Source organism: Anomaloglossus baeobatrachus, chromosome 1 (genome assembly GCF_048569485.1).
Source record: "Anomaloglossus baeobatrachus isolate aAnoBae1 chromosome 1, aAnoBae1.hap1, whole genome shotgun sequence".
Classification (NCBI taxonomy): domain Eukaryota; kingdom Metazoa; phylum Chordata; class Amphibia; order Anura; family Aromobatidae; genus Anomaloglossus; species Anomaloglossus baeobatrachus.
The window spans coordinates 610,026,215-610,048,069 of record NC_134353.1 but is presented as its reverse complement, the minus strand read 5'-3'; the positions used below and the strand labels follow the sequence as shown (position 1 = coordinate 610,048,069).

The 21,855-nt window shown below is 53.0% G+C and overlaps 1 protein-coding gene across 2 annotated transcripts in view; it reads left to right on the top strand.

Moving 5' to 3' along the window:
* Nucleotides 1-21,855, top strand: part of TUT7 (terminal uridylyl transferase 7) — a 160,246-nt gene that overhangs the window by 120,467 nt on the left and 17,924 nt on the right. The window contains exons 27-28 of one of the 2 annotated variants that reach the window (XR_012724787.1): nt 11,474-11,550; nt 17,795-17,850. Coding sequence is in view for 1 of the 2 variants with exons in the window: in XM_075318525.1 (XP_075174640.1) it covers nt 11,474-11,550 (77 nt within the window). In the remaining variant the exon portion in view is untranslated. The remainder of the gene's footprint in view (nt 1-11,473; nt 11,551-17,794; nt 17,851-21,855) is intronic. The other variant, XM_075318525.1, reaches the window with a different exon arrangement.

The following is a 21,855-nucleotide window of genomic DNA, read 5'->3' as shown; positions in this document are numbered from 1 at the left end:
ACGCCACGGAAGGAAAGAGTACCTCCCTCCCCCAGCTGAAGTCCAGGGCGACCTTCACCAGACGTCCACTGTCCTCGTTCCGCTCCTTTCGGAACTCATTTGGTTGGTCGACATCCCGTGCTGCCCCCGCCACCAGCCGCGGACTACGCAGGGACCGACCACCTCAGCTCTCCCCGAAACCCACTTCGTCATGGCAGCCTAGACCGAAACAGTCCAAGACTAGGGAGACTCGTCCACGACGTTTCCCCCCCCTCATGACTCCTTCGGCGCCCCGGAACACACTCTCATTGTAGGAGGTCGACTGCGGCTCTTTCAACACATCTGGGCTGCCGCCTCAGACGACAAATGGGTGCGAGACATTGTGTCTTCCGGTTACCACATAGAATTTCGGACCAGAGTCTGTTCTTTCTCTCAAACCCCCCAAAGACTCAAACGACGCAAAGCTTTTTTCTCAGCAATCCACTCGCTCCAAACAGCAGGAGTGATACCACCTGTCCCAGACGACGAGAAGTTCAGGGATTTTTATTCCAACCTCTTTATGGTCCCCAAAAAGGATGGGTCAGTTCGACCCATCCTGGACCTCAAACACCCTGAACAAACATGTGCACGTACGGAGATTCAGAATGGAGTCCCTAAGGTCCATTATTGCATCCATGGTCGAAGGGGAATTTCTCGCTTCCATAGACATCAAGGACGCGTACCTGCACATACCCATCCCCCCCAGATCACCAAAAGTTCCTCCGCTTCGCAGTTCAGGACTCCCATTTTCAATTCGTAGCTCTACCCTTCGGCCTTCACACTGCACCAAGGGTCTTCACCAAAGTCATGGCGGCCGCCATGAGCGTCCTTCACGCCAGGGGAGTAGTCATTCTTCCTTACTTGGACGACCTCCTCATCAAGGCCCCCTCCTTCCGCGACTGCTCAACCAGCATACAGATCACTGTGGACACCCTATCCCGCTTAGGGTGGCTAGTGAATCTAAACAAATTATCCCCGATCCCATCACGATCCATCACCTTCCTTGGCATGTCCCTGGACACCTGTCGGGGCTTGATCCTTCTGCCTCAGGACAAGGCGATCACTCTTCAGTGAGCGGTACGCTGCCTTCTACGTCCTCCGTCTCGCTCCATGCGATTCGGCATGAAGGTGCTCGGCAGGATGGTGGCGGCTATGGAAGCAGTACCCTTTGCTCAACTGCACCTCCGCCCACTGCAGCTAGCCCTTCTAGCGGCCTGGGACAAGAGCCCCTTCTCCCTGGACAGACATCTTCACCTGACGCCTTCAGTCAGGTACGCACTCCACTGGTGGCTTCGGTCCTCATCCCTATGAAGGGGAGATCCTTTCTCCCAGTGAACTGGCTGGTCCTGACCACGGACGCCAGCCTCCTAGGCTGGGGAGCAGTGTACCGGCACCACACTGCTCAAGGACGTTGGATGCCCCAGGAGTCTTCCCTACCCATAAACATCCTGGAAATCCGTGCAATTTTCCTCGCGCTCAGAGCGTTCTGCCCTCTGCTAGCGGGGCGTCAGATTCGAGTCCAATCGGACAATGCGACAGCTGTAGCCTATATCAATCGGCAGGGGGGCACCCGCAGCAAAGCTGCTTATCTCGAGGCCCACAAGATCCTCAGCCGGGCCGATCGATGGGGTCAGTGATATCAGCGGTACACATACCGGGGGTAGAGAACTGGGCAGCAGACTTTCTAAGTCGCCAAGGCCTGGCCGCCGGAGAATGGTCTCTCCACCCAGAAGTGTTTCTACACATCTGCACTCGCTGGGGTACACCAGACGTGGACCTAATGGCCTCAAGGTTGAACGCAAAGGTACCCGTGTTCATAGCCAGGTCACGTGACCCACAGTCCATCGGCGTGGATGCTCTAGTCTGCTCCTGGCACCAATTCCGCCTGCCTTACATATTTCCACCTCTATCCCTGCTGCCGCGGGTAATCAGGAAGATCAAGGCAGAGGGTGTCGCGGTGATACTGATAGCACTGGACTGGCACAGGCGAGCCTGGTACGCCGAATTAGTACAAATGCTCGCAGACGTACCGTGGCGCCTTCCAGACATCCCAGACTTGCTGACCCAAGGGCCCATTTCCCATCAGAACTCCAGAGCCCTGAAGCTGACGGCATGGCCATTGAGACCTGGGTATTAAGAGCGGGATTCTCCCCCACGGTTATTGCCACCATGATCAGCGCCCAAAAGCCTGCTTCATCCCGCATTTACCACCGTACGTGGAAAATCTTCCTTTCATGGTGCAGAGAACTAAGGTCCAGCCTATTCCTCTGGCCATCCCTAGAATTCTCGACTTTCTAGTCTGGCTTGCAAGCGGGGTTGGCTCTCAGTTCCCTTAAAGGGCAGGTCGCAGCGCTCTCAATCTTCTACCAATGCCGCCTGGCTCAAAAACCGCAAGTAAAGACCTTCCTCTAGGGCGTTTCCCATCTAGTTCCCCCGTAAAAACGGCCGCTGGACCCATGGGACCTCAACCTCGTTCTGGACAGTCTCCAGAGGTCTCCCTTTGAATCCCTCAAGGAATCCTCCCTTGCTCTTCTGTCCTGGAAGGTAACATTCCTGGTGGCAATTACGTCCATCAGACGGGTTTCGGAGCTGGCAGCACTCTCTTGCCGCGAGCCTTTTCTGATCTTTCACCAGGACAAGGTGGTCCTGCGCCCCCTTCCGGTGTTTCTTCCAAAGGTTCCTACCCCGTTTCATTTGAACGAGGACATTGTTCTGCCTTCCTTTTGTCCACACCCAGTTCATAGCGTGGAAAGGTCTCTGCATTCGTTAGACCTCGTCAGAGCTCTCAGATATTACATATCCAGCACAGCCCCCTTTAGGAAAACGGACTCTCAGTTCGTCATTCCTGAGGGGCCTAAGAAGGGACAGGCAGCTTCAAAGGCGACTCTGGCTCGCTGGATTCGCTCTGCGATGCAGGAAGTCTACCACTTGCAACTCAAGCCCATTCCTAGTGAGCTGCGGGCTCATTCCACGCGAGCAGTTGGTGCTTCGTGGGCCATTCTGCATCAGGTTTCAGTGGAACAGGTGTGTAAGGCTGCGACCTGGTCTAGCCTACATACGTTTTCAAAGCATTAGAGTCCATACCCAGGTTTCAGCTGAGGCAACTCTGGGTAGGACAATTCTGCAAACGGCAGAGCGCCTTCTCTCAGTAGGTGCTCCAGGCTTTCTGGGACTGGTTCCTAGTCCTTGGGTTGCGTTGTCTTGTTTTTATTTTTCCCACCCATGGACTGCTTTAGGACGTCCCATGGTCCTGTGTCCCCCAATGAGGCGTCAGAGAAAAACGGATTTTTGTGTACTCACCGTAAAATCGTTTTCTCTTAGCCATCATTGGGGGACACAGCACCCACCCTGTTGGGCCTTGGTTCTCTCTACCTTATTTGGTTATGACTTTTTTTTTTTTTTTCTCATGTTCCTCTGAGAAGGTTTTACTGGCTTTTTCTTTTTCGCTCCTAATTGGGAGACCCAGACAGTGACAGTGGTGTATAGCTACTGCCTCTGGAGGCCGCACAAAGAACTACACTTAAAAGTGTAAGGCCCCTCCCCTTCTGGCTATACACCCTCCCGTAGGAGTACGGATTCCTCAGTTTTAGCTTTGTGTGCAGGAGGTCAGACACGCACGCATAGCTCCATTGTTTTTAGTCAGCAGCAGCAGCTGCTGACTATGTCGGATGGAAGAAAAGAGGGCCCATACAGGGCTCCCAGCATGCTCCCTTCTCACCCCACTGTATGTCGGAGGTGTTTGTAAGGTTGAGGTACCCATTGCGGGTACGGCGGCAGGAGCCCACATGCTGATTCCTTCCCCATCCCTTTTTACAGGGCTCTGGGTGAAGTGGGATTTACTGGTCTCCAGGCACTGAGACCGTGCTCCATCTACAGCCCCTGGAGAAGATGCTGGATGGAGCGGAGTACATCAGGGACATGGCCCTGCTTCCTCAAGGTACTCTGTGTCCCCGTGCATTTGGCGATCACACCGCAGCATGCTGGGTGTTGTAGTGCGCCGGGGACATCAGCGCTGCGGCGCTTGTGCCATGGCCTCATTCAGCTTCGCTGAAGCAGGCACACTTCTGGGAATCGGTCGCGCCGGCCGCTGGGACTGCGGCGCGGCTGGCACTTGTGGTGCGCCGGGGACTTCAGCGCGGGCCGCGCTTTTACGGCGGCCGCGCTGATAACTCGAGTCCCCGGCTTTTGCGGCCTGCTTCCGTTCGTCCCCGCCCCCAGACCTGCCAGTCAGGAGAGGGGCGGGACGCTGGTCAGTGCATCAGCGCCGAGGGCTGGAGTCGTTTTTACATACTCCAGCCCTCACAATCGGCACAGAGGGGACACTGTTTCCCGCACTTTTGTTTAGGAACTCCCACGGACCGCCCCTCTCCACAGACGCCGGCAGCCATTCCTGCTGACACGCTGAGCTGCAGAGGGGAGCCGGGGAGACCCAGACAAGGAATTCTGCGCCTCTTACCCGCTATTCAGCGGGCGGTAAGCAGCCCTCAGGGCTCACCCCCTCTTGTGCCAGTAGTATTCTTAGTATTTTGTTTCTACAAATACTTTGTATTGCATAGCGCTGGTCGCCCTTTGGCTATAGACTCTCTCACATTGCAGAGAGCCAGCAGCATGTCGTCCGTAAAACGCAAGGGTGCCAAGGCACAGACATTATATGCTTCCTGCACCGCATGTGGGACTTTTCTACCGGCAGGCTCCACGGACCCCCATTGTGTGCAGTGCTCGGCCCCTGCGGCGCTTGCACAGTCGGGACCTCTGCTGGACGTGACCCAGGGTGTACCACCTGTGAATGCTGTCCAGGTGACAGGAACTGAGTTTGCAGCTTTTGCTGACAGAATGTCTCTCACTATGTCACAAATTCTTGACACATTGCGAGCTAGGCCTGTACTTCAGGCCACGGACACTGTGCAATCATTGCCCCCTGGTCCCCCTCAGCTGAATTACCTCCAAGCTCCGGGACGGGCACATACACCTCAGGGTGAAGACTCTGACTCGGACGATGGCCCCGGGCAGCCTAAGCGGGCTCGCTATGACGGGCCTTCACATTCATCTCAATGGTCAGGATCCCAGCGAGATGAATCTATGGGTGATGAGGCGGACGTAACTGATCAGGATTCTGATCCTGGGACCGCTCTCAATCTAGATACACCAGATGGTGACGCCATAGTTAATGATCTTATATTTAACATCAATAAGATGTTAAATATTTCCCCACCAGCTCCTCTTGTAGAGGAGTCAGCTTCGCAGCACGAGAGAATCCATTTCAGATACCCTAAGCGTACATTAAGCACTTTTCTGGACCACGCTGACTTTAGAGACGCAATCCAGAAACCCCACGCTTATCCTGAAAGGCGTTTTTCTAAACGGCTTAAAGATACACGCTATCCTTTTCCCCCTGAGGTGGTCAAGGGTTGGACCCAGTGTCCAAAAGTGGATCCTCCAATTTCCAGGCTTGCAGCTAGATCCTTGGTTGCAGTTGAAGATGGAGCGGCACTTAAAGATGCCACTGACAGGCAGATGGAGCTCTGGCTGAAATCCATCTATGAAGCGATTGGAGCGTCGTTAGCGCCATCTTTTGCGGCCGTATGGGCACTCCAAGCTATCTCAGCCGGGCTTGCGCAAGTCGACTCAGTCACACGTGCATTTGCCCCGCAGGTAGCACCATTGACCTCGCAAATGGCGGCATTCGCGTCGTACGCGATTAATGCTGTTCTTGACGCTACAAGCCGCACGGCAGTGGCGTCAGCCAACTCCGTTGTTTTGCGTAGGGCCCTGTGGTTGAGACATTGGAAAGCAGATTCTCATTCCAAGAAGTGCTTAACCAATTTGCCTTTTTCTCGTGACCGATTGTTTGGAGAGCGTTTGGATGAAATCATCAAACACTCCAAGGGTAAGGACTCATCCTTACCGCAACACAGACAAAACAAACCCCAACAGAGGAAGGGTCAGTCTGGTTATCGGTCCTTTCGAGGACCGGGCAGGTCCCAATTCGCCTCGTCAAAAAAGACTCAAAAAGACCAGAGACGCTCAGATTCTTGGAGGTCTCAGTCTCGCCCAAAAAGGACAGCCGGAGGAACCGTTGCCAAGACGGCGTCCTCCTGACTTGCAGTCTCCGATTCCCACACCCGCGGTCGGTGGGAGGCTTTCCCACTTTGGCGACATTTGGCTGTCACGCGTCAAAGACCGTTGGGTGAGGGATATTCTGTCTCACGGGTACAGGATAGAGTTCAGTTCTCGTCCGCCAACTCGTTTCTTCAGAACTTCTCCACCACCAGACCGAGCCAATGCTCTGTTGCAGGCGGTGACCGCTCTAAAGGCGGAAGGAGTGGTGACCTCCGTCCCTCTTCAGGAACAAGGTCACGGTTTTTACTCCAATCTGTTTGTGGTCCCAAAAAAGGACGGATCGTATCGACCCGTCCTGGATCTAAAGTTGCTCAACAGACACGTAAAAGTCAGGAGGTTCCGGATGGAATCCCTACGCTCCGTCATAGCCTCAATGTCTCAAGGAGATTTTCTAGCATCAATAGATATCAAAGATGCGTATCTCCACGTGCCGATTGCACCAGAGCATCAGCGTTTCCTACGCTTCGTCATACACGACGAACACCTGCAGTTCGTAGCGTTACCTTTCGGTCTGGCAACAGCCCCCCGGGTCTTCACCAAAGTCATGGCAGCAGTAGTAGCTGTTCTGCACTCGCAGGGTCACTCGGTCATCCCGTATCTAGACGACCTGCTTATAAAGGCACCCTCTCAAGAGGCATGCCAGCACAGTCTGAAGGTGGCACTAGACACTCTCCAGAGTTTCGGGTGGATTATCAACTTTCCAAAGTCTCATCTAACCCCGACCCAATCTCTGACTTATCTTGGCATGGAGTTTCATACTCTCTCAGCGATAGTGAAGCTTCCACTGGACAAGCAGTGCTCGCTACGGACTGGAGTGCAATCTCTCCTTCAGAGCCAGTCGCACTCACTGAGGCGCCTCATGCATTTCCTAGGAAAGATGGTAGCAGCAATGGAGGCAGTCCCGTTCGCGCAGTTTCATCTGCGCCCTCTACAATGGGACATTCTACGCCAATGGGATGGGAAATCGACGTCCCTCGACAGGACTGTCTCCCTCTCTCAGACTGCCAAGGACTCTCTGCGTTGGTGGCTTCTCCCCACCTCATTGTCACAGGGAAAGTCGTTCCTTCCCCCGTCCTGGGCAGTGGTCACGACGGATGCGAGCCTATCAGGGTGGGGAGCGGTGTTTCTCCACCACAGGGCTCAGGGGACGTGGACTCAGGAAGAGTCCACCCTGCAGATCAATGTTCTGGAAATCAGAGCAATCTATCTTGCCCTGCGAGCCTTCCAACAATGGCTGGAAGGCAAGCAGATTCGGATTCAGTCGGACAATTCCACGGCGGTGGCGTACATCAACCACCAAGGGGGAACACGCAGTCGCCAAGCTTTTCAAGAAGTCCAGCGGATTTTGACGTGGGTGGAAAGCAGAGCGTCCACCATATCCGCAGTTCACATCCCAGGCGTGGAAAACTGGGAAGCAGACTTTCTCAGTCGCCAGGGCATGGACGCAGGAGAATGGTCCCTTCACCCGGACGTGTTTCAGCAGATCTGTTGCCGCTGGGGGACGCCGGACGTCGATCTGATGGCGTCACGGCACAACAACAAGGTCCCAGTTTTCATGGCACGGTCTCACGATCACCGAGCACTGGCGGCAGACGCCTTGGTTCAGGATTGGTCGCAATTCCGACTCCCCTATGTGTTCCCACCTCTAGCATTGTTACCCAGAGTTCTCCGGAAAATCAGGTCCGACTGCCATCGAGCCATACTCGTCGCTCCAGATTGGCCAAGAAGGTCGTGGTACCCGGATCTGTGGCATCTCACGGTAGGCCAACCGTGGACACTACCAGACCGTCCAGATTTGCTGTCTCAAGGGCCGTTTTTCCATCTGAATTCTGCGGCCCTGAACCTGACTGTGTGGCCATTGAGTCCTGGATCCTAGCGGCCTCAGGTTTATCTCATGAAGTTGTTGCCACAATGAGACAGGCTAGAAAACCATCCTCAGCTAAGATCTATCACAGGACGTGGAAGATATTCTTAGCGTGGTGCTTGGCTCAAGGGTTTTCTCCCTGGCCATTTGCATTGCCAATTTTTCTTTCCTTCCTGCAGTCTGGGTTGGAAAAAGGTTTGTCGCTTAGCTCTCTTAAGGGTCAAGTCTCCGCGCTATCCGTATTCTTTCAGAAGCGCTTGGCACGGCTTTCTAAAGTACGCACGTTTCTCCAAGGAGTTTCTCATATCGTTCCTCCTTACAGACGGCCATTGGAACCCTGGGATCTGAACAAGGTTCTCATTGCTCTCCAGAAGCCGCCTTTCGAGCCTTTGAAAGAGGTTTCCCTTTCTCGGCTTTCACAAAAGGTAGTTTTTCTTGTGGCGGTCACGTCTCTTCGAAGAGTGTCCGAGCTAGCGGCGTTATCTTGCAAATCTCCCTTCCTGGTGTTTCACCAAGACAAGGTAGTACTGCGTCCAATTCCAGAGTTTTCTCCCAAGGTGGTTTCTTCCTTTCATCTCAATCAGGATATCACTTTGCCATCTTTGTGTCCGCATCCAGTTCACCAATTTGAAAAGGGTTTACATCTGTTGGACCTGGTGAGAGCACTCAGGATTTACATTTCTCGCACGGCGTCTCTACGCCGTTCTGATGCGCTCTTTGTCCTAGTCGCTGGTCAGCATAAGGGATCGCAAGCTTCCAAATCCACCCTGGCGCGGTGGATCAAGGAACCAATTCTTCACACATACCGTTCTGCTGGGCTTCCGATTCCATCTGGACTGAAGGCCCATTCTACCAGAGCCGTGGGTGCGTCCTGGGCATTGCGGCATCAGGCTACGGCTCAGCAAGTGTGCCAGGCGGCTACCTGGTCGAGTCTGCACACATTTACCAAACACTATCAAGTGCATACCTACGCTTCGGCAGATGCCAGCCTAGGTAGACAGGTCCTTCAGGCGGCGGTGGCCCACCTGTAGGAAGAGGCTGTCTGACAAGCCCGTTCATGTGGTATCTTTTTTTACCCACCCAGGGACTGCTTTTGGACGTCCCACTGTCTGGGTCTCCCAATTAGGAGCGAAAAAGAAGAAGGGAATTTTGTTTACTTACCGTAAATTCCTTTTCTTCTAGCTCCAATTGGGAGACCCAGCACCCGCCCTATTTGTTCTTAGGGTTTCGTTTTTCGGGTGCACATGTTGTTCATGTTGTTTCTTAAGTTCTCCGATCTTGTTATCGGATTGAATTTGTTTTTGAAACTGTTATTGGCTTTCCTCCTTCTTGCTTTGGTACTAAAACTGAGGAATCCGTACTCCTACGGGAGGGTGTATAGCCAGAAGGGGAGGGGCCTTACACTTTTAAGTGTAGTTCTTTGTGCGGCCTCCAGAGGCAGTAGCTATACACCACTGTCACTGTCTGGGTCTCCCAATTGGAGCTAGAAGAAAAGGAATTTACGGTAAGTAAACAAAATTCCCTTCTTCTCCTGCTGCTTGTGTACTAAAACTGAGGTTGCCTGGCCCGGCCAGGAGGTGTATACTGCAGAGGAGGAGCTATGCTTCTGCATCTACTTAGTGTCCTCCTATGGATAGGCAGCATAACACCCATGGTCCTGTGTCCCCCAATGGTGGCAAAGAGAAAACTATTTTACGGTGAGTACACAAAATCCGTTTAGAATAAAATATATATTTATATTTATAAAATTTTTATTTGAGAGATTTTATTCACTGTGTTCACTACATAGTAAAAGTGGTGCCCTAGGTCGGTGCGAGTTCGTAGACACTATTCATGTATAGGTTTACTTTTATCTAAGGGTTTAAATAACATTAAAAGTTTGTCCGAAAAAGTGGCGTAACTTTTGCGCAATTTTCCGCGACCTGTAGGGTTCTCATTTCTCGATCTATAGCTAAGTGATTTGTTTTTGCTTCTCAAGCTGACTTTTTTTTTTTTTTTTAACAGTACAATTTTTGCGCCGATGCTACGCTTTGATCACCTTGTTATTGCATTTAGCGGAAAAATTTGTGGCAACCAAAAAGTGTTGGCGTTTAGAAATTTTTTGCCGCTTACCGATCCGATTGATTTTTATATTTTGATCGGACAAATGGAAGGTGATTTGAACTTATAGGTTTTTATGTATGTATATATGTATGTATGTATATATGTATGTTTACGGTGAGTACACAAAAATCCTTCTATCTATCTGTGTGTGTGTGTGTATATTATAAAAAATTTATTTTTATTTTTTTTTATACTAGGTCCTCTAGTGGACTATAATGATTTAGCAGTCTGATCTCCTTCTTTTCTCCCGATCAGAGCAACATCGCTCAGACTGGGAGAAATGATAATCTCTTGTGCAGCACTCTGCTGTTTCTTACAGGACCTGAGTCATGTGAGCACAGTAGTCATCACATGACCCTGTGCTACCGTGACAACCACCGGATCCACGTGATGCCATCACGTGACTTCCGGTATCTGCCTGTGAGTACGGATCTACCGCTATCGCATTTTGACAGCGCTATTTAAGGGGTTAAGGCTATGTGCCCACGTAGCGTATTTTCATGCAGTTAACGCTGTGTTCTGCACCACAACGTAACTGCCTGCGTCCCCAGCACAATCTATGAAGATTTTGCCTAATCCATGCCCATGTGGCGTATTAGAACGCAGCACTTCCGTCTGCTGCCGAATCGCTGCGTTCTAAAAAGCAACATGTCACTTCTTTCATGCGCTTTGGATGCAGGTCCCGCTCTGTCTATGGGAGAGCCTGCATCCAGAGCGCATGAAATCGGCTTTTCATTACGGACTGTTTCTGCAGTGATTTGAAGCAGATGTGTGCTGTTCAAATCGCTGCAGAAATTTCTGCAGGGACAGAATGCAACATGGGCACATAGCCTTAAGAGCACTGGGGGATAGCAATTCTACTAGTGTCTAGCCGGCACAAATCGGCTGACGTGCGCGGATCCCTGCCCGCAGCAGCAGGTGGGAATTAAGGCTATGTGCCCACGTTGTGTTGTCCCTGCAGAAATTTCTGCAGCGATTTGAACAGCACATGTGCGCTTCAAATCGCTGCAGAAACGGTGCATACTGAAAAGTCTGTTTCATGCGCTCTGGATGCAGCCCCTCCCATAGACAGAGCGGGACCTGCATCCAAAGCGCATTGAAGAAGTGACATGTTGCTTTTTAGAGCGCAGCGATTCGGCAGCAGACGGAAGCGCTGCGTTCTAATACGCCACATGGGCATGGATTAGGTACAATCTTCATAGAACGCCGCATAACTGCATGAAAATACGCTACGTGGGCACATAGCCTAACACTGACTGCTAGGGCGTAACTTTACTGCCCGTGGTCATTATATTTATTTTATCTTTGTGTATCTACATATTGAATTTACCACTTTAGCATTATTTTGCTTCTGTTTTTCAATGTTAGGTAGCCCAAAGTCTGATGCACCATTCGGATCTCCATCTGCATCCAGTCCACTTAAACACCAGGGAAGGTTTATCCAGGTAAGATTCAGTTTAATAAAAAAAAATGGATGCAGTTGAAACCAGAACTTTACATACACTATGTAAAAAGACACATCTGTATGTTCTCATCATATGGGCTGTCCTATAATTTTTAAAGGCATAGTACTTCGCGTATGTAAACTTTTGACTATGCAGAAAGTAATAAAAGTGCATTAAACATTCTCTTATTCTGACATTTCTTTATCGTTCCTATGGGAGACCCAGACAATGGGTGTTTAGCTTCTGCCTCCGGAGGACACACAAAGTACTACACTTAAAAGTGTAGCTCCTCCCTCTGAGCATATACACCCCCTGGATAACCAGATCTAGCCAGTTCATTGCTTTGTGTTCAGGAGGCATACATCCACACATGCATTCTCATCTGATTTTTCATTTTTGGAAAGATTTTGAAGAAAAGCGGGTCCAAGTCTGGACCCCCGGCATGTCCCTTCTCACCCCACTGTCGGCGGTGTTGTTAAGGTTGATTCCAAGGCTGGAGCCTTACATGCCGCGCTCCTTCACCATCCCTCGGGCTCTGGCTTGAAGTGGGAGCCAGCACGGTTCTCCATGCTTTGCAGGTGATTAGTCTCCATCCGCAGCCCTTCAGGATCCTGCTGGACGGAGCACTCATCCCCAGGGACATGGCCCTGCGTCTCAGCAAGCTAAGTACCTGAGAAGTTTATGTTCTGGGGGTCCCTGTACTTTATTGTAAGGGGAGAGTGTGCTGAGTGTTTTTGTGACATTTCCGGCGGGTTCTCTGGCTGTCGCCTGAGAACCGCGCCGATGGTGCCTGCGCGCCGGCCGCACCGCTCAAATTTAGGCCCCGGCTTCGCCGGAGGCCTACTTTCGGTTTCACTGCCCTCGCATGTCGTTCATGCAGAGGGACAGTGTGGCTCCGCCCAGCAGCCGTTCTGCACAGGGGAGGGACACTCCTCACTGAGTACATGTCTCTTCCCCTGTAAGTCTCTTTGGCCCTCCAGATCCCGCTCTCAGGGTTGGCCCCGCCCCCTCTCCTCGCTCCGGCGCCATTTTCAGTGTTTTCTCTGCAATCAGCACTGGCTGCAGCATCCCTGCTGAGGTGCTTGGGGGTCCGGGCTTTGAGATCTGGAGGGCACACAACACCGCTCCAGCGGTCTGGTAAGCCACAACCTCTGGTTGTGGGTCTCCGTATATACTCTCTGGGGGTCACTCTGGCAAGAGCCCCCACTTCAGCAGCATGTCTCACACGAGGAGCAAGGCTATATAAAGCTATATTCAGTATGCACTGCATGTAAGCTCGTGCTGCCTGAACCGAGCACATATCCACATTGTGATGCCTGCTCTGCCCTGACAATGCCTCAGCCTGGAATCGCCGCCCCCAGTGGTCTCTCCGGCTGCTCCGGCTCCTGTGGCTGAACCCCCGGCTTGGGTAGAATCCTTCTCTAGGTCAATCTCCCAGTCTTTTGCCGACTCCATGGGACAGCTGTCCCGGACTTTGCTGAACATGCATCAGCCCCCTTCACAGGGTGCCTCTGCTGCTAGGGCTCTCTCAGCGGAGCTCACAGAGGATTCATCATCTGGTCCCAGACTCCGTCCTCCTAAAAGGAGACGCAGGGTCCCCTCTCCTTCCTCGTCCCGCGGCTCTGATTCAAGAGCTGACTCGCAGGACGAGGAGGATGCCTTTACTGGGGGCTCGGAGGCTACCTCCATGTGCCCCATTGATCTGTCCGAAAGTGACTCAGATGTTAGTGATTTGATTGCGTCCATTAATTCTGTACTGGACCTCAATCCGCCAGTATCAGAGGAACAACCCTCTACGGCAGAAAAGCACCAGTTTACCTCGCCTAAGAGGGCAAAGAGTGTGTTCTTTAACCACTCCAGTTTTCAGGCCGCTGTGACCAAGCCTAGGGCCTGTCCTGACAAACGCTTCCCAAAGCGTGGTTCTGATGACAGTTTTCCCTTTCCACCTGAGGTGGTCAAGGAGTGGGCTCATTCACCAAAGGTAGACCCCCCGGTGTCTAGGCTCTCAGCCCGGACCGTTGTATCAGTGGCTGATGGCACCTCTCTTAAGGATTCCACTGATCGCCAGGTTGACCTTCTGGCCAAATCTGTATGAGGCGGCAGGGGCCTCGTTCTCCCCGACTTTTGCAGCAGTGTGGGCTCTCAAAGCCATCTCTGCTTTTCTGGAGGGGATGCATCCCCTCGCCAGGGAATCTATGCCCGAAATGGTTGCCTTAACTTCCCAAGCTTCAGCTTTTTCATCCTATGCCATGTCTGCCATGCTGGAGGCTTCTCACCGCACTGCGGTGGCTTCGGCTAATTCCCTCGCTATCCGCAGGATCTTGTGGCTTCGAGAGTGGAAGGCAGATGCTTCTTCAAAGAAGTACCTTGCTGGACTCCCTTTTGCTGGGTCCCGGCTGTTCAATGAACAGCTGGATGAAATTATTAAGGAAGCTACTGGCGGGAAGAGTACTTCCATGCCACAAACCAAAACCAGGAAACCTGTCCAGGGTAGGAATCAGTCGAGGTTTCCTTCCTTTCGTTCCTCCAACTGGTCGTCCTCTAAGCCCTCGGCCTCGTCCACTAACTCAGCCAAGGACCAAAAATCCAGCTGGCGCCCAAAAGCACGTCCACAGAAGACCGCAGGAGGTGCTGCCACTAAGGCAGCCTCCTCATGACTACCTGTCCGCGCAAGCAACGTCCTTAGTCGGTGGCAGGCTCTCCCACTTTGGCGACGCGTGGTTTCAACACGTCTCCGATCAGTGGGTGTGGGATATCATCTCCCACGGCTACAGGATAGAATTCTCTTCCAACCCGCCAGACAGATTTTTTCTGTCAACTCCCCCCTGCTCCAAGGCCGCCGCCTTCTCTCAGGCCGTGGCATCCTTGCAGGCCAACGGAGTAATTGTACCAGTTCCCGCCCGGGAACGGTTCAGAGGTTTCTACTCGAATCTCTTCCTAGTCCCCAAAAAGGACGGTTCCTTCTGGCCCATCCTGGATCTCAAGCTTCTCAACAAGCATGTTCAGGTGCGGCATTTTCGCATGGAGTCTCTGCGATCAGTCATTGCCTCAATGACCCAAGGGGATTTCCTGGCATCCATCGACATCAGAGATGCCTATCTGCATGTGCCAATTGCAGTTTCACACCAGCGTTGGCTACGTTTTGCAATCTGAGAGGAACATTTCCAATTCGTGGCTCTCCCCTTCGGGTTAGCCACGGCCCCTCGGGTATTCACCAAGGTCATGGCAGCAGTGGTTGCGGTTCTGCACCTCCAGGGGTTGGCAGTGATTCCTTACCTGGACGACCTTCTAGTCAAGGCTTCATCCAGCGCAGACTGTCAGCGGAGTGTCTCGCTCACTCTCGCCACTCTAGCCCAATTCGGGTGGCTTGTCAATCTGCCCAAATCCACTCTGACTCCGACCCAGAGGCTCACGTACCTAGGGATGCAGTTCGAGACTCTGCCGGCACTTGTGAAGTTGCCCTTAATCAAACAGCAGTCCCTCCAACTGGCGGTGCGCTCTCTGCTGAGGCCCCGCCGTTATGCCATCAGGCACCTGATGCAGGTGCTGGGTCAAATGGTGGCTTCCATGGAGGCGGTTCCCTTTGCCCAGTTCCATCTGCGTCCTCTGCAGCTGGACATCCTCCGCTGTTGGGACAAGCGGCCTTCCTCCTTGCACAGGTTAGTGGCTCTGTCGCCACAGACCAGGAGCTCTCTTCAACGGTGGCTTCGGCCCCTCTCTCTCTCAGGGGCGCTCCTTCCTGGCCCCGTCCTGGGTGATCCTCACCACGAATGCCAGTCTATCCGGCTGGGGAGCGGTATGTCTCCACCACCGAGCGCAGGGCACTTGGACTCCGTCCGAGTCAGCCCTCTCGATCAATGTGCTGGAAACAAGAGCCGTGCTTCTGGCTCTCCTAGCTTTTCACCACCTATTGGCGGGCAAGCACATCCGAGTCCAGTCAGACAACGCGACAGCGGTTGCCTACATCAATCACCAAGGCGGGACACGCAGCCGCCTGGCAATGTTGGAGGTACAACGCATCCTTCAATGGGCGGAGGACTCCAAGTCCACCATATCCGCAGTCCACATCCCAGGCGTGGAAAACTGGGAGGTAGATTATCTCAGCCGTCAAACCGTGGACAGTGGCGAGTGGTCCCTGCATCCGGAAGTGTTTCAGTCAATCTGCTGCAAGTGGGGCACTCCGGACGTGGACCTAATGGCATCCCGTCACAACAACAAGGTTCCGGTTTACGTGGCTCGCTCCCACGATCCTCAGGCATTCGCCGCGGACACTCTGGTTCAAGACTGGTCCCAGTTTTCTGTCCTACGTGTTTCCCCGTCTAGCTCTCTTGCCCAGAGTTCTGCGCAAGATCAGAATGGAGGGCCGTCGAGTCATCCTCATTGCTCCGGACTGGCCCAGGCGAGCTTGGAACCCAGACCTGCTCCTTCTGTCCGTAGAGGTGCCGTGGCATCTTCCGGACCGTCCAGACCTTCTCTCACAAGGTCCGTTTTTCCGCCAGAATTCTGCGGCTCTCAGATTGACGGTGTGGCTCTTGAGTCCTGGATCTTGACGACTTCTGGTATCCCCCCTGAAGTCATCTCCACTATGACTCGGGCCCGTAAGTCTTCCTCTGCCAAGATCTATCACAGGACTTGGAAAATTTTCCTGTCCTGGTGTCGCTCTTCCAGCCATCCTCCTTGGCCTTTTTCCTTGCCGACCCTTCTGTCCTTTCTACAGTCCGGTCTGCAGCTGGGACTGTCCCTCAACTCTCTCAAGGGACAAGTCTCGGCTCTGTCAGTGCTGTTCCAGCGGCTTATCGCCCGGCTGGCTCAGGTCCGCACCTTCTTGCAGGGCGCGTCTCACATCATTCCTGGGACCTCCAATTTGGTTCTCATGGTTTTGCAGAAACCCCCCTTTGAGCCTCTTAAAGAGGTTTCTTTGTTTCGTCTTTCACAGAAAGTGGTCTTTCTAGTGGCCATAACTTCCCTCAGGAGAGTCTCTGATTTGGCTGCGCTCTCTTCGGAGTCACCTTTTTTGGTTTTTCATCAAGACAAGGTGGTTCTCCGTCCGACTCCGGACTTTCTTCCTAAGGTCTCTCCTTTCCACCTTAACCCGGACATTACCCTACCTTCCTTTTGTCCGGCTCCTGTTCATCGCTTTGAAAAAGCGTTGCATACTCTGGATCTGGTGCGTGCTCTCTGGATCTGTGTCTCGCACCGCTGCTCTTAGGCGGTGCACCTCTCTTTTTGTGCTAACCACAGGTCGGCGTAAGGGCCTCTCTGCTTCTAAGCCGACCTTAGCCCGTTGGATTAGGTCGACCATTTCGGATGCCTACCAGTGTTCTCAGGTGCCTCCCCCGCCGGGGATCAAGGCACACTTGACCAGAGCTGTCGGTGCCTCTTGGGCTTTCAGGCACCAGGCTACGGCTCAGCAAGTCTGTCAGGCTGCCACTTGGACTAGCCTGCATACCTTTTCAAAGCACTACCAAGTGCATGCTCATGCTTCGGCAGATGCGAGCTTGGGCAGACGCATTCTTCAGGCGGCTGTCGCCCATTTGTGAAGTTAGGCTCCGCCTACTTAGTTTTTCTGTTTATTCCCACCCATGGACTGCTTTGAGACGTCCCATTGTCTGGGTCTCCCATAGGAACGATAAAGAAAATGAGAATTTTGTTTACTTACCGTAAATTCTTTTTCTTATAGTTCCGTATTGGGAGACCCAGACAATGGATGTTTAGCTTCTGCCTCCGGAGGACACACAAAGTACTACACTAAAAAGTGTAGCTCCTCCCTCTGAGCTTATACACCCCCTGGAGAACCAGATCTAGCCAGTTTAGTGCAAAAGCTGAAGGAGAATAGCCACCCACAAGTAAAGACAGAGCAAGAACCGGAACAACCGGAGACTCTGTCCACGACAACAGCTGGTGATAACACGCGGAACAAGAAATTGCCATCACCGGCTGTTGTCGTGGACAGTCTCCGGTTGTTCCGGTTCTTGCTCTGTTTTTACTTGTGGGTGGCTATTCTCCTTCAGCTTTTGCACTAAACTGGCTAGATCTGGTTCTCCAGGGGGTGTATAAGCTCAGAGGGAGGAGCTACACTTTTAAGTGTAGTACTTTGTGTGTCCTCCGGAGGCAGAAGCTATACACCCATGGTCTGGGTCTCCCAATACGGAACTATAAGAAAAAGAATTTACGGTAAGTAAGAAAATTCTCTTTTTTCGCATCTGGATTTGGGGATTTTCTGCCGTTTTTTTTTTTCTTGCAGATCCTCTCCAGTTCCGTCAGGTTGGATGGTGAACGTTGGTGGACAGTCATTTTCAGGTCCATCCAGAGATGCTCAATTGGGTTTAGGTCAGGGTTCTGGCTGGGCCAGTCAAGAATGGTCTGAGTTGTTCTGAAGCCACTCCTTTTGTTATTTTAGCTGTGTGCTTAGGGTCATTGTCTTGTTGGAAAGTGAACCTACTGCCAAGTCTGAGGTCCAGAGCACTCTGAAAGAGGTTTTCTTCCAGGATATCTCTGTACTTGGCCGCATTCATCTTTACCTGCAGCTGAAAAACACCCCCATAGCATGATGCTGCCACCACCATGTTTCACTGTTGGGATTGTATTGGGCAGGTGATGAGCAGTGCCTGGTTTTCTCCACACATACCGCTTAGAATTATCACCAAAATGTTCTAGCTTCATCTCCTCAGACCAGAGAATCTTTTTTTTTTTTTCTCAGTCTGTGAGTTCTTCATGTCCTTTTTTTTTTTTTTTTTTTGCAAACTTTATGCTGGCTTTGATATGTTTTGCACTGAGGAGAGGCTTCCATCAGGCCACTCTGCCATAAAGGCCCGACTGGTGGAGGGCTGCAGTGATAGTTGACTTTGTGGAGCTTTCTCTCATCTCCCTACTGTATCTCTGAGCTCAGCCAGTGATCTTAGGGTTCTTATTTACCTCTATCACCAAGGTTCTTTTCCCACGATTGCTTAGCTTGGCTGGACGGCCAGGTCCAGGAAGAGATCTGGTGGTCCCAAACTTCTTCCATTTAAGGATTATGGAGGTCACTGTGCTCTTAGGAACCTTGAGTACTGCAGAAATTCTTTTGTAACCTTGGCCAGATCTGTGCCTTGCCACAATTCTGTCTGAGCTCCTTGGGCAGTTCCTTTTGACCTCATGATTCTTATTTGGTCTGACATGCACTGTGAGCTGTGAGGTCTTATATAGATAGGTGTGTGCCTTTCCAAATCAAGTCCTATCAGTTTAATTAAACACAGCTGGACTCCAATGAAGGCGTAGAACCAGGGGCGTAACGACCGCGGTCGCAGCGGTCGCCACTGCGACCGGGCCCGCAGGGTTTTAGGGGCCCGGCAGCCGCTCTGCACAGCCGGCTCCTCTCTGTAACAGAGGAGATGCGCTGTGTAGTGGCCGACTACGCGACCGCCAGGGGGCCGGCCTGTGAGTCAGGGGGCCCGGTGTCAGCAGGGGGCAGAGGGGCCCCTGACCTGGAGAGACCCACCAGGCGTTTCTGAGCTGCGGCAGAGCAGAATTGCTCCTGCACAGCAGACGAAATCCATCCTTCCAGGACCTGCGATGATGTCATGCCCATGTGAGTGTGTGGGAGGAGACACAGGATTGCCGGGCATAAAGCATCAGAAGATACGGATTCCTGAAGGAGACATGGACACATGATGACTGGTAATGAGAAAAGAGGGGGCACGAGGGGGAGGGGAGTGCAGGGTGAGTGGCATATGAGGGCTGCAGACTGTGACAGAAGGATGTGAAGGGGTGCAGAGTGTTTGAGAGGGGTAAGTTGGGGTACAGGCAGGGTGAGATATGTGGGGCAGGGTGTGTGACATATGGGGGTGTAGTGTGTGTGCTATGGGGGGTGCAGGCTGTATGGGGAGCAGTGTGTGTGACATATGGGGGCAGGGTCATAACTACCGTGGTTGCAGGGGTCAAAAGGAGAAGAGAGGTACTTGTTTTTTTATTTTGCTGGCTCCATGACACATGGAGGCCTGGAGGGGCCTGGCTGCATGACACATGGAGGCCTGGAGGGGCCTGGCTGCATGACATGGAGGCCTGGAGGGGCCTGGCTGCATGACATGGAGGCCTGGAGGGGCCTTGCTGCATGACACATGGAGGCCTGGAGGGGCCTTGCTGCATGACACATGGAGGCCTGGAGGGGCCTGGCTGCATGACATGGAGGCCTGGAGGGGCCTTGCTGCATGACACATGGAGGCCTGGAGGGGCCTTGCTGCATGACACATGGAGGCCTGGAGGGGCCTGGCTGCATGACATGGAGGCCTGGAGGGGCCTGGCTGCATGACATGGAGGCCTGGAGGGTCCTGGCTGCATGACATGGAGGCCTGGAGGGGCCTGGCTGCATGACACATGGAGGCCTGGAGGGGCCTTGCTTCATGACACATGGAGGCCTGGAGGGGCCTGGCTGCATGACATGGAGGCCTGGAGGGTCCTGGCTGCATGACATGGAGGCCTGGGGGCCTGGCTGCATGACACATGGAGGGCCTGGGGTGGCTGGCTGCATGACACATGGAGGCCCTGGGGTGGCTGGCTGCATGACACATGGAGGCCCTGGGGTGGCTGGCTGCATGACACATGGAGGCCTGGAGGGGCCTGGCTGCATGACACATGGAGGCCTGGAGGGGCCTGGCTGCATGACACATGGAGGCCTGGAGGGGCCTGGCTGCATGACACATGGAGGCCTGGAGGGGCCTGGCTGCATGACACATGGAGGCCTGGAGGGGCCTGGCTGCATGACACATGGAGGCCTGGAGGGGCCTGGCTGCATGACACATGGAGGCCTGGAGGGGCCTGGCTGCATGACATGGAGGCCTGGAGGGTCCTGGCTGCATGACATGGAGGCCTGGAGGGGCCTGGCTGCATGACACATGGAGGCCTGGAGGGGCCTTGCTTCATGACACATGGAGGCCTGGAGGGGCCTGGCTGCATGACATGGAGGCCTGGAGGGTCCTGGCTGCATGACATGGAGGCCTGGGGGCCTGGCTGCATGACACATGGAGGGCCTGGGGTGGCTGGCTGCATGACACATGGAGGCCCTGGGGTGGCTGGCTGCATGACACATGGAGGCCCTGGGGTGGCTGGCTGCATGACACATGGAGGCCTGGAGGGGCCTGGCTGCATGACACATGGAGGCCTGGAGGGGCCTGGCTGCATGACACATGGAGGCCTGGAGGGGCCTGGCTGCATGACACATGGAGGCCTGGAGGGGCCTGGCTGCATGACACATGGAGGCCTGGAGGGGCCTGGCTGCATGACACATGGAGGCCTGGAGGGGCCTGGCTGCATGACACATGGAGGCCTGGAGGGGCCTGGCTGCATGACACATGGAGGCCTGGAGGGGCCTGGCTGCATGACACATGGATGCCTGGAGGGTCCTGGCTGCATGACATGGAGGCCTGAGGGCCTGGCTGCATGACACATGGAGGCCCTGGAGGGGCCTGGCTGCATGACACATGGAGGCCCTGGGGTGGCTGGCTGCATGACACATGGAGGTCTATGGGACTGCATAAAAAACATGAAGGACACCTTATACATGGACTAGGGGTACATTATACATGGAGGAGTATGGGGCTGCATAATACAATATGAAAATTGATGGGGCTGGATTATAATACATATAGGACTATGGGGGCTGCATTATAATATATGGAGGACTATGGAGGCTACCTTATACATGGACTATGGAAGTGCATTATAAAACATGGAGGACTATGTGGTGCAGTATAATATATGGAGAACTATGGGGTGAATTTTAATACATGGAGAACTATGGGAAATGCATTATAATTGAAGGGCTGCTTTATACATGGAGGATTATGGGGGTGCATTATAATATATGGAGGGCTATGTATCTGCATTCTAATATATGAAGGGTTATGTGAGACCCTTTATACAATTATTTGGAAGGCTATGTGGGGGCTGTTATAGTATTTTGAGAACTTTATACAGGGGGGACAAAGATACAAGTATGGGATGGAAATGTTTTGTGCTGAGGGAAAAAGGCTCTTTCCCTCAGCAGCCAACTTTCCCATGCTCTGCTATACATCTCTCAGCACCCAGCTTTCCCATGTTCTGATATACATCTCTCAGCACCCAGCTTTCCCATGTTCTGATATACATCTCTCAGCACCCAGCTTTCCCATGTTCTGATATACATCTCTCAGCACCCAGCTTTCCCATGTTCTGATATACATCTCTCAGCACCCAGCTTTCCCATGTTCTGATATACATCTCTCAGCACCCAGCTTTCTCATGCTCTGATATACATCTCTCAGCACCCAGCTTTCCCATGTTCTGATATAC